Raw genomic sequence first — 13,177 nt, forward strand, 5'->3', positions numbered from 1 at the left:
CCCCAAATATGTCTCTGATCAAATAGGAGGTCACAATAGCACCATATAATAAAGATTCTGTGAAAGTTTCATTAAATTTCATTCAGTGGCATAGAAGGAGTCGCAGAAAAGAGATTGGTGATTTCAAGTATAATGGCAGGACGGACAACGGACAGACACCCCCACCGCTCTATACCCTCGCTTTTCAAGCGAGGGAGGGGGGTAATAAAAAATAAATGGAATCCAATTTCCGTAAGCAAATCGTCAAATACATGAAAATAAGCTTCTTCGTGCAGTCTAATTAAAATTAGTCCCTAAAACGTAGGGTCTAATTTTAATTAGACTGCTTCTTTGTGCAAATAGAATACTGAAAACTGAATTATTTCGGAGCAAAATTGCAAGACGTTTCAATGTGCATCATAAAACCGTACAGACTTAATGGGATTGTATCAGGAATTCGGTAACGTACGAGAGAGTTTACGGAGTAGACATCCTCCTGTAATGTCATAGAGACATAATAATTACATTGTCTGGGACACTTAAAGAAACGCTCGCAAATGTGAAATCTGATTGCCTCTAAGTTACTATCAGTTATAGAACCGTTTGCAACCGACCCCGAGGGCACAATTTTCTCCAGAGTCCAGTAGTACGACCTATACTGTAGCAGTTCGAAACGAGAGGCCTTCGGACGAGACCTTAAAAAAGGAGGCCCCGTGTCATGGCAGGCGTTTGCACGATAAAGATCCCTCACTGCTCAATGGCCCTGAGTGCCGAGTAAAGGTCAAAATTTGAAGCCCTTCACCGGTATATGGTGACGTCTCTATATGAATGAAAAATTCTCGAACGGGACGTAAAACAACATACAATCAATCAATCAATCAATCGAAACGAGAGTAGTATAGGCAACACTTCCGGTGGAATGTAATACTGCAGAAACATTCAATTTCATGACGAGACGAATCAAGGTTTCATTTCGACAGCGATGCCTGACGATGCATGATCTTGTTGAGCTGGGAAGAGTTATTCTGACAGTTATCATTTGGCGGAGGTAACGCGATGGAAAGGAGGAGGGTAGAAATTCCAGGTAATGACAAAACACCTTTTGTGATTGTCAGTGAAAACCTTCTGTTCTATCATGAAATAATCCCGTCATACAGAAATCAGGTTCAGCAAATCGTCCTGGAACATGTCCATGCTCAGCCACAGGTTGAACGTATCGTTCTACACTTTCTTGAGCATCAGAAAATCCATTCCTTCTGACTTTTCACTCAGAGAACACATGTGAGTGAAACGTCGCTTACATCACTGCGAATTCCTGTATTAAGGTTGTGGATTTGAACTTACCCGTCTCTGGAACCACTTTCCACGGGTTAACTAAGCCACATGTTGACATCTATGACACTTTGATATTTGAATGCTTGTTAAATTGATTAGTATTGACTGTTTTCATTTAATTTTTAACTAGAATTGTCCTTAGCTACAGAGTCTGACACATCTGTTTCATATTTGGACGTTAATGGTAATCTAACAACCAAGCTTTATGATAAACGTGATGACTTTAACTTTTCAATTGTCAACTTCCCTTACTTATGCAGCAATATACCTTCATCACCTACATACGGGGTTTATATCTCTCAGTTGATTCGATACGCAAGAGCATGCTACAATTTCTAAAACGAGGTAAATTATTGACAAACAAGTTGATGAAACAAGAATATCAGCAGTCTTGTTTAAAGTCATCATTTCGTAAGTTCGTAAAGTCGATACAATGACCTTGTCAGCAAATACAATTTATCATTGAGTCAAATGCTGACTGACGTTTTTCATACTAATTGTTAGGCCATTATTTACACACTGAATTGTCGACGGATTTTTCCGTTATTTACCGATCATGACAAGGAGCACACGGCGGGTGTGACCGGTGGGCATTGGATGCTCACTCCTCCATGACACCTGATCCCACCTCTGATGTTTTGGAGGTCCGTGTTTGCTCTGCACCTATTTTGTAATGTTTAATGGACTTTTGAGCTTGAATACTGTTCGTCATCTCCATATATTTCATTACTATAACAATGCTTTAAAATATTAGCAATACCTTATGTTATAAAAAGAATATACATGTACTGTAATAATTAGTTTAATTTGTGACCATAAAAGTCGCTATTCTATATCTCTGAAATATGCACCGTAACATTTTCCCGTTTTTTATTTGTCTGCAAAAAATGATCATAAAAAATGAAAGCTTTCCAGTCCTGTTTCATGATGTAGTTCTTTTTTTTTCTACCAAGTGTGTAAACGTCCATTTATTTATTTTTTTTCTGTTTGATGAATATATGGTAAAAAGACATCCTAACTACCTGAAAATAATATGTAGAAAAAAATAATGTGGAATTGGGTAAAATTAAAATGCTTTTCCATTGATATTAGCAGCGAAACACTACTGACGTTATCTTTGCATCAGTGTTTTTTTTTCTTTTATTTTTAAAGCTTTCTTCTGACTCTGATGTCCCCACAACAAAGACTCTTTGATACGGTTTGTCAGAACCAGACTGAATTTTTTTTAATTAAACCAAACAAAATTTGGTTTTTCCACTGTATTACAGTACTAATGTATGGACTGATTAGTTCTTTTAATCAATATGAAATCAACTTTACTTACAAAAGTACACTTGTACAACTTAATCAATTTGCAATTATAAAATATGCTTTACCATCATGTACTTTTGGTTAAGCCTCCATAACAATCTCAGAAGAGAACATCGTAATAATTAGAAATTGGTAAGTGATCTGGGGACATAGAATTAATCCAGTGGTAACACATTTTTTATATAACGTTCTTGACGATGTGTTTAATAAACTACTGTACATATTTTTTTGTGATTTTAGTTTGGAAAAACAATAGCATGGCATTTATTCGCAGGACATATTGACAAACAAGTTGATGAAACAGAGATATTAACAGTCTCGTTTAAAGTCGTCATTTCTCAAGTACTATGGTCGATACAATGACCTTGTTAGCAAATACAATCTATCATTAAGTCGAATGCTGACTGACGTTTTTCATACTAATTGTTAGGCCATTCTTTAAACACTGGATTGTCTACGGATTTTTCCCTTTGCCCGATCATGACAATGAGCACACTGTGGTTGTGACCGGTTGACAGGGGATGCTTACTCCTCCATGGCACCTGATCCCACCTTTGATGATTTTAGAGGCCCGTTTTTGCTCTTCTCACGATTTTTATTGTTTCAATGGTCTTTTGAACTTGAATACTGTTCCTTATCTCCATATTTCACATTAATGTTCTCATTTCACACAATGTTCAGTTGGCCGCGTGGCGCAGTGGTTAGAGCGTCTGCTTTAGAGTCGCGAGGTAAGGACTTGATCCTTACGTTGCGGGTTCGAATACCACTGTGGGACGTGGAGACCGGTTTTTCGGATGAGACCGTATAAACCGAGGTCCCGTGTCGCAGTAGGTGCTGGCACGAAAAAGATCCCTCACTGCTCATTGGCCCTGAGTGCCGGGCATAAGACACATTTGCAGCTCTCCACCGGCAAGTGGTGGCGTCTCCATATGAGTGAAAAATTCTCGAGAGGGACGTTAAACAACATACAAACAAACAATTACATAATATTCGCCCTTCTTAAAAGTTTTTACACTTCTTCCCTATTTTTGGTCAGAAATTAATTTATGCGTTGTAGACAAGTATATTTAAATGAATGTGATTTACGCAAAACATTTTGTTCAAAATTCATTTCTAATATCACTCAATAAAAAAAAACTTTCAATGCATGAAATTACCTATATTTTCTTATTTAATTCAAATCATTTAGCAAGACCATAAAATAACGTCATATTTACCATACATTTCTTTAACATTGCCCAACTTTCATGTAAATTATTTTGGCAATGGTAAATGAAAACTTGATTAAATGATTATGATTTATAAATTGCCTTTACACAATGAACAATGCCCATGCATTCTACTTTCTGTGTACAAATTTTGTTCGATTAACGAAATCACACGATTCTCCATTAGCTGAAGGGAGCGGAAATTTGCACGACTCTTTATCGGCGAGTTTTACAAGAAATGACGTGTTATCTGTCCTCCTTTCGCCAATCATTTACTGCTTTTACTCACTGAAGTGTCTGATTTGACATAGTTTTACTTGTAGTCTAATCTGAAGAGACCTTGCCTAAAGTTTTGACTGCGGTTCATTTTCCCTTAACATTGTCGAGAGTTATTGACGCATTATCATCAGTATGTCATTTTTTCCCATGTGCGTATAAATTTTTGATTTAAAAACAGCTAGGGCAGATCAATTTTATTTTCCCATTTAAATTTATCCGAGAACGCCAATGATATAATCCGCCGTTAGGAGACACCTCGCAGTCTATGTAAAGCGTGCTGTATACGACATAGCAAAAAGCTAATGAACATGTTAATAGATTTACGTCTAAATTAAAGTAAAGATACAAAAATGTTTTCTAAAACAAAAAAAAAAATGATTTTCGAATGAAATTTAGATTTCAAGGATACATTTTTTTTATTTTTATTGCAATTGTATCGAAATGCTTGAGGGATTACAAGATACGCGTTCCTTTTCCCTAAGCTGGTGTAAAGAAATTCGAAAAAATCAATTCCCGATTGCAAACTTCTTGTCTCTGCTCACTGAGAATCTCAGATATTAGCTTCCTCGTTTAATAACTTTTACTGTCATTGGGCCAAATAAAAAAGGATTGATTTTCCCGTTCATTCAGTCGTTACTTTACTACAAGTTGTGTAACGAAAAAGGTGAAAATAACAAACATTGATCAAAAAATCTACAAACAATACAAAACTGTGAACAGGGCAAAAAATATGGGAAAAGGTGCCTACGGAGGAGGATTTCGGATTTTTCGTAGTCAAATTAAGTATAAAACAAAGGCCTAACATGGCAGCCAAAATACGACCCAATGATAGGTTATTTTTGCTAACGAAGTCATTATAACGATCATAGAATTTACGAAATGCTGACTTTAACTTATCTGTCAGTAGTCTGCCTCGGTTTAAAAATTGATCTTACTCAGAGAGCATGCTCTTGAGTATCGAATAAGTTGGGAGACGTAAACACCATATACATGTGATAACGAAATATTACTTCATATATAGGAAAATTGACGATGGAAAATTCGTAGTCATCCCGTTTGTCATACTATTTATTATTGGTAGCCCTTATCGTCTATAGTCTGCAAAACATTAAAAAATGAAACAAATGTGGCAGACTGCGTAGTATCTTCTATTTCGAGTTCACTGGGGATATATCGAGTCGACATATGAATGGAATATAGAGATAACGAATAATATTCAATCAAGCTCATAAGTCCATTCAAACAATACAAATCAGGAGCAGAGCAAATATGAACTCTAAAACAGCCAAGGTGGGATCAGGCGCCATGGAAGAGTGCAGCAAAGTGTTTTGAAGAGAACCTTGACAGATTGAATTAAAAATTTTAAAGTGAGTACAAGCATTTACCTTCAAAGACTTATAATGTACTATTATATCATAGTACACAGAACTGGTCTATTGTCCCTTTTCTGTCTGAGGGTGAAGTGCCAGTATGAAATCCCATCTACATTGTATTCTCGTAACTATTCTTATATTGAACAATATATATATTTTTTACTTATTCTCAGAACATATGGCATGTGAAACGTTGCATTATTATACTTTTTGTTATTCCTATTCAATTTTGTTATTTTTATTCTAAAACATATTATTCCAGTTCGATAAAATGTGATTCCTCTTCGATAAGTTGTTATTCTTATGCGAAAAATGTAATTTCTATTTGATAATTAATCATTCCTATTCGATAAGTTATTATTCCTATTCGAAAACATGTAATTCCTTTTCGATAATTTTTTATTCCTATTCGAAAACATGTGATTCCTATTCGATAATTCTGTCATTCTTATTTGATAAGTAAATGATTCATATTCGATAAACATGTTATTCCTGATGAAACACATTTGATTCATATTCAAAAATATACAATTTCTATTCGATAATCTTGTTATTCCTATTCGATATATTGATCAGTTGAATTATGATTTAAAAATAAATAATAATGTATGTTTTCCTTTTCATCATATGGGATATGACGGTTGTCATCCTATTTAGAATTTTTAAAAAAATGTATAATATATTTGAATGGGACATGATGCTGATATATTGTGCTTATACTATGCTGATAGACAACGTGACATGAAAGAGCACATTATGCCAATGATATAAAAAGAATGCACATTGTCCGAAAGCTATAAAGTAGTTTGCTGATGAAATATATGGAGATAACGAACAGTATATTCAAGCTCAAAAGTCCATTAATCAATACAAAATAGGAGCAGAGCAAACGGACCTCCAAACATCAGAGGTGGGATCAGGTGCCATGGAGGAGTGAGCATCCCCTGCCGGCCGGTCACACCCGCCGTGTGCTCCTTGTCATGATCGGTAAATAACGGAAAAATCCGTCGACAATAATGGCCTAACAATTAGTATGAAAAACGTCAGTCAGCATTTGACTCAATGATAAATTGTATTTGCTGACAAGGTCATTGTATCGACCATAGAACTTACGAAATGATGACTTTAAACGAAACAGCTGATATTCTTGTTTCATCAACTTATTTGTCAAGAATTTACCTCGTTTTAGAAATTGTACATACGTAGAGCATGCTCTTGCGTATCGAATCAACTGAGAGATATATACCCCGTATGCAGGTGATGAAGGTATATTGCTGCATAAGTAAGGGAAGTTGACGATTGAAAAGTTAAAGTCATCACGTTTATCATAAAGCTTGGTTGTTAGATTACCATTAACGTCTTTTTCAAGTAAAATATCCAAATATGAAACAGATGTGTCAGACTCTGTGGTATCTTTTATCTCAAGTTCACAAGGATATATCGTATCGACATAAGAATGGAAATAGCCATTGTTAATTGACAATACGTCGTCGATATATCTAAGTGTCGAGTTGAAGGCCACAGCAAGTGTTTTCTTCTTTTCACGTACAAGATTTTGGACAAATTCTGCTTCATATGAATACAAAAAAAGGTCTGCTAATAACGGAGCGCAATTGGTACCCATGGGAATTCCAATAGATTGTTGGAAGACCTGGTCTCCAAAAACCACATAGATATTGTCAATCAGAAACTCAAGCATCTTTTTAATGTCAACTTCAGAGTACTTGTGTGAACAATCAGAATGTTTTTTAACAAAATAATTTTGCAAATGACCAATGACAAGGTAAGTATATTTACGAGTTCCATTTTTATTGAAAAAGCAACTGTCAATGATATCAAAAAGACTGGACTTTAATTTATCGTGGGGAATGGTTGTGTACAAAGTTGAAAAGTCGTAAGTTTTTAAGCTGTTGATTTTGGTAAAATCTTGTGATTTCAAATTTTCCAAAAGTTCCTTGGAATTTTTAAGTATCCACATCTGATTTACACCACTTCTCGAATATATTGTTGCACAGTACTCTTGAAGTTTCTCCTTCATCACTGTTAATATCTTAGTGAGGAGTAAAGATAGAGGCTTGGTTGAACATTTACTGGAACCCGCTATGTATCTTTGTTTGTAAGGATTTTTATGAAGTTTCGAAATACAATATAAATATGGTAATTCAATTTCATTTTGGTTGTTTGGAATATTAAAAATATTCAAAACTGACATATGATTTTGAAGAATTTCTTCCTTAGAAAGGGAACTATGAGTATAAGTGGATTACCACTTGTAGAATTAAATCCAAGTTCCTCTAAAATACATTTAATATAATGAGCCTTACAAACAAAGACAATATTGTTACCTGCTATGTCAGCAGGGACCAGTACGTACTGATCATGTAATCTATCTAATTCTTTTTTCACTTCTGGATTATTGAATACAGAAGGATAGATGGTTTTCATATTGCCTCTCAATCTTTTAATGCGCGATTTTAACATACATCTGATACATTTAATCCATTCTGACAAAGTGTCAAGGTCTTCTTTTTCATGTCTGGTCCATCGCCTGGCGTAGTCCTCTACAGAATCCATAATATTTATGAAATTCCGACGCCAGTTGAAGGATCTGGGTTCCCTAAATTTAGGACCTTTTAAAATTAGTGATCTAAGGTCCTCATTATTAACTATAATTACGTCACCAGTAATAACGTGTCCAGCAGGACTATAGTTATAGGGCGAAGAAGAACATGAACACGATGGAGGATTATGCTTCAGATTTTCGATATCCAGGTCCTGTAAAGTTTTCTTGTAATTAAAAAGTTTGGAAGCAATAGTCGATGTATATTTGTAGGAAATACAAGGTGGAGTCTTTAACATGAAATATGATGGAATACAAGACTGGACCCTTTTGTGATTAAGAATATTACTTATATTAACCGCGTCAATTCCTTTGTTGGCATATTGAAGTTTAAAAGGAAAAAACGGATTGTTTTAGCTGCATTTTCTTCAGTAAAACGCGGGGGTTTAAAAAGCCTATGATTGGCAATATCCATAATTACAGATCCGAGCCTATATTCTGGTGTCGAGGAATCACAAAATGGACTTTCCTTGACCTTTTCAAGAAGACTATTTAAAAGTTTCAAAGGGACAGAGTAAAGTTTGGTGCGAATATGATGTAGACCTAACTGTTGATTTACGTAAGGTAGTAATGAATCAAAAGAGACATCGTGTATTAAAGGTTAATTGTAAGACCGATGCCCATGACTACGCTTACGTCTCTGTGTATGGTTAAAAAGTCCCATCACATTTACATTGTTACACTGTGGACTGGAAAGATTTCCAACACTATCGACGTAACACAACCAAATATTTCACAAAATTACTTTAATTGATACGTCGATCACTTGTATTGTTTTATACTCAAAACAACATAAATTTTATCTATCTCAGGAGGTCTGGCAGCTTTATCAGAAAGGGATTAGGATATTAACTGACAATGGGCTTAGTTATCTTGTGCTTCCTGAATTCCTCTTTTTTGTCATTTGTTTATTAAGAGGTCAATGAAAAAGAGTATATGACTAATATAAACTTGGAAAACGTTGAATCTCTCTCTGTCTCTCTCTCTCTCTCCTATTAAAAGAACAGACTAAAATAGATGTTATTTTGGCAATTCAAATATTGCTAAATTTGCATATAAGAAAACAATTACAGGCTATGTAGAGGTTAATTAAAACACCATGTCGTTACTGATATAAATGCGTTCATGCCAAAGGAAACATTGAATTGATTCTCTCCAACACAGAAAGTCTTCTGTACATTCTTTCATGTAAATTAACCATTGAAAATAAAATTGAGGAATAATTTCTGAATCTCTTGGAAAATGAAATCTGTTTTGGGCAAATTGTTATGACCAATCTTAGAAATTTGAACTTATCAGTTACCAATCCTCTTGTCTATTGGTTAATTTGACAGAGCAGAATAGGAATTAATTGCAATAAAAATTCCATCTCTTTTTTAAGGGAAATTTACCTTGATCATTATAGGAGAAATGCCTGTTTGTTAGTGTGATAATGTATCTCCACTTACTTGTCTTTTACCTTGTCTGTGTACATGTATTGGAGAGGGGGTGTAACAAAAACACCTCAGATAATTACCAAAACAATAAATAGAGGATATTCAATGTTTTGTAGTTGGATATGGAATTTATTTCACGAGTGGGACGGGAATTTTTTTTTATTTTCAGGAGTGCGAAGCACGAGTGAAAATATAAAAGAAATCCTTCCTCACGATTGAAATAAATTCCATATCCAACTACAAAACATTGAATTTTCTGTTTTTTACATTTTCTTTGATTTTTCCTTTGCCTCTGTCTTTTTTAAACACAGTGCCATAGGCCGTGACGTCATAGCTTAGCAATAGTTAAATTGAAAACATTGGTAACATGGATTTTAGCAACATATTTGGGAAGAAATTGGCAGTTTTAGTCTCTATCAAGACGGTTTAGTTACAATCTCTATCTTATGACTGGCCAGAAATTATTTTAACTTACTTTGATATCCTTTCACACTGTGAGGAAATATCACTTTGGTATCCTTTCACACTGTGAGAGAATATCACTTTTATTCAATTAATAAATCACACAATTTCGCTATTGAATATGTAATTAAAACAAATTTCAATAATTATGGGACATAGCATAGCAAAGTTTGGAAAAGAATTTAATATTTTTTGTGAATTTTAATGTATTTTTGATATCTTTTTTAATAACACAGAAATTCTAGGAAAAACCTTTACAAATCAATTCAATTAATGACTTAAGTGACACGGATCTGCATTAGTAAGTATAAAGCATCATTTATTTGTCTAATTAAAAAGCACTCGTGATTTCTCCAGGGTATCACGAGACCAATCAATCAATGGAATGGGAAAAAAGAAGAGAAACATTACCCTAGTTTTAGTTCTGGACATACACCCACTATTCCTTGTGGGACTGCGGGTGATAACACACCAGCTGCTTGTCTGCCGGTTACAGATTGTGAGTGATACGGTGCAGTATATAGAACACTGTTGAGATTGTACCAGCAAATCACCAATATAACTGTCACAATAAAATATAGCGAAATTCTAATCTTGGATTGCGAACAACAATTAAAAAGTGTTCACATCATGTGTTGATGTATGTATGTTTTAGATTTCAGAAAGCTATTTCTGCAGGGCTTCTTTTCTGCACAAGTGGCACAAGGTGTAAAACTATCAACCAGGAATATATTTTCGGATGAAACTGCCATCTACTCTTAAAGCAATCGACCTTGTAAATTTAAAAAAGGGGGTGTCATTCATGAAATGTCACTTCCTTGAATTGTTGTTTAATTCTTGTTCGTAATGGTCATATTTTCTTTTTTCAAAAGACATGGAAACGCACCTTTTTTTCAACTTTCTATATAGTTGATCAGCTTAAGTAAAAGTATTATATATATTCATGATATACAAATTATTTAAAAAGATTTTTATATACTCAATATCAGACAAATACAAAATATTTGTGAATATTGTAGCTGATACAGAGGAAAAGATTACCAAATGGATACCTTGTAAAGCTTATCATAAAACATTAATAGAAAAAAGTTTGTCGATTCCATATTTTAAAAGAAATGGAGAAATGGCGGTCCATGCCCCAGGTGTTTTGATGGTAACTACTTTTTTAAAAACTTTATATATCTACCTGTAGATGGAAAGCTTGAATAGTAGTAGTTTTATATAAAATATATCATGAAACATAACCTATCACTGTTTTATTTTAAATTTAAATTTAAGTTTTAAAACTAATATCCCCAAATAGCAATACATGCAACACCCTATTATTTAATTTTTTTTTTCGCCTAATATTATTTCTTTGATTACGATTCAACATAAGAAACACTTGGCAAATCCCTAGCACCTTTCCGATATTTGCATATTATTTTAGAACAGATATAGAAAATGAAAGTAAAATGATACATTTGGACGAACACCACCAAATGTTTTCCCATGGACTTCCAAACAAAGTTGAGCCCCTGTAACTGATTCATATATGAAATTTTGGGCAAATGACTTTCTTGCCGTGAAACTTCGAGATTTTGCAAAACAAAACATGCCAGAAAAAATATACCGTGCTGCAGCACTTTTACTTTCAAATTCCATTTGTTAACAACTAGGTGCGTTCAGCACCAAATGAAACTCTCTAACCGAAGTGCATCCTCCCCTCAAATTTTTACCTGTAACTCCTATATATCTCAAAGTAGCCTAAGTCTTGATACGAGATTTTTATCACCTTTATTTCACTTGTCAAAAATATAACAAGTCTTTTCTTTTAATGACCAATCATGTGCGCTGTAGCATTTTCTTCTCCGTACAACTGTGAGTGTCAAAAGTACCTGCGCCCATGTCTAGGTGTTTTTTTTTCCTCTATTTTACAAAGTTTTCTTTCAAAAATCAAACCTGGGAAAAAATTTATTGGTGTCGTATAAAGATTTCCATATTCTTCTTGAAAAAATGAATAACTTTTGCTATGCAAACATTTTAGAAGCTGTTACTTGTGTCAAAATGTCGTTCACAGACAAACAGCTTGTAATCAAGTAAATATTCTCATGAAGAACAGCTAAAAATCCCCTGTATTCATTAGGCGACACTGGTCTCATCCCGTCACATCCATTGATTGTTCATGCAAGGTGCCCGGGTCTGAGTTAATTGTTGTTAAAATCCTCAGGGACCATAAAGGGTGTGCATAAACCATTAAGTGAATCATTGAATGTCACAAGTCCCCAGGGAAGGATTATATATGATGCCAGTCATGTTTTACATTTTTGAAAGCGAATGTGCTGTGGGAATCTACGCTTCTGTCGACCTACATGGCATCTCGTCTACCATCCAATGGTTTACAAAGAGTAAGACTATTGGTTTTAGTTCAGATGTGCTGTATTAATTATATGATACATTTTAGACTATATTAATTAGACATAGATAGATGTTACAGATTTACTTCAATAGATTCTATCTCTTGTCTCAGCGTATGCGAATTAAAATGATAATAGAAAATAGAATTCAACAATTTCATTAGAAATATAAAGTGGAATCATTTGATATGACACCACAAAAACAAAATAAAACAACAAAATAAAAAAAGCCCACTTAATTAAGTAGAGTTTCACCATTAAACAGAGTATTACAGAGGCGCAAAAATTGAAACATTGATAATGTCTCTATATAGGATTCTATATACTTGAAAGATAAATAGATGTTTGCAGATGATATCCTTTGGACAACTAGTTTTACTTCCTGATTCTCTTCATGGATTACAAAAAAATGCCTACTGTACTTTACTCATATAGTAACGATTAGAGAATTATCTGTAAATGTAAGTAAAACTAGTTCTAGGAAATCTGGACGGCTGAACCAAAATGATGACAAGGAAGTTGAAGTTGTCAATCAATTTACTTATCTTGGTCTTACACTCTCCTATACAGGTTATTTTTTCTAGATATAAGATGTCATAGGCTTCTGAAAGAAGGAAATGTATGTTTTAGGCTTCTGAAATCACTGAAAAATGTCCATTTTAATTACCTTGCTCGTTTATCTTTACTCGATACTTACATGTATGTAGGTAGTGTATCGAGTTACAAAAATACATTTAGAATATCTTAAAATTATGTTGAAAGTAAGAAAATATACCTC

The 13,177-nt window shown here is 34.1% G+C and overlaps 1 protein-coding gene across 1 annotated transcript in view; it reads left to right on the plus strand.

Annotated features, from left to right (window-relative positions):
• The first annotated feature begins 1,035 nt into the window (after positions 1 to 1,035).
• The window catches only part of LOC133177214 (uncharacterized), a 46,147-nt gene continuing 34,005 nt past the window's right edge, over positions 1,036 to 13,177 (plus strand). The window contains exons 1-2 of the mRNA XM_061312294.1: positions 1,036 to 1,185; positions 10,361 to 10,502. Coding sequence (XP_061168278.1) covers positions 1,036 to 1,185; positions 10,361 to 10,502 — 292 coding nt within the window. The remainder of the gene's footprint in view (positions 1,186 to 10,360; positions 10,503 to 13,177) is intronic.

The sequence above is a fragment of the Saccostrea echinata genome, unplaced genomic scaffold, assembly GCF_033153115.1.
Source record: "Saccostrea echinata isolate AGI-Se365-2 ecotype Australia unplaced genomic scaffold, CSIRO_AGI_Sech_v1 ptg000105l, whole genome shotgun sequence".
NCBI classification, from domain to species: Eukaryota; Metazoa; Mollusca; class Bivalvia; order Ostreida; family Ostreidae; genus Saccostrea; species Saccostrea echinata.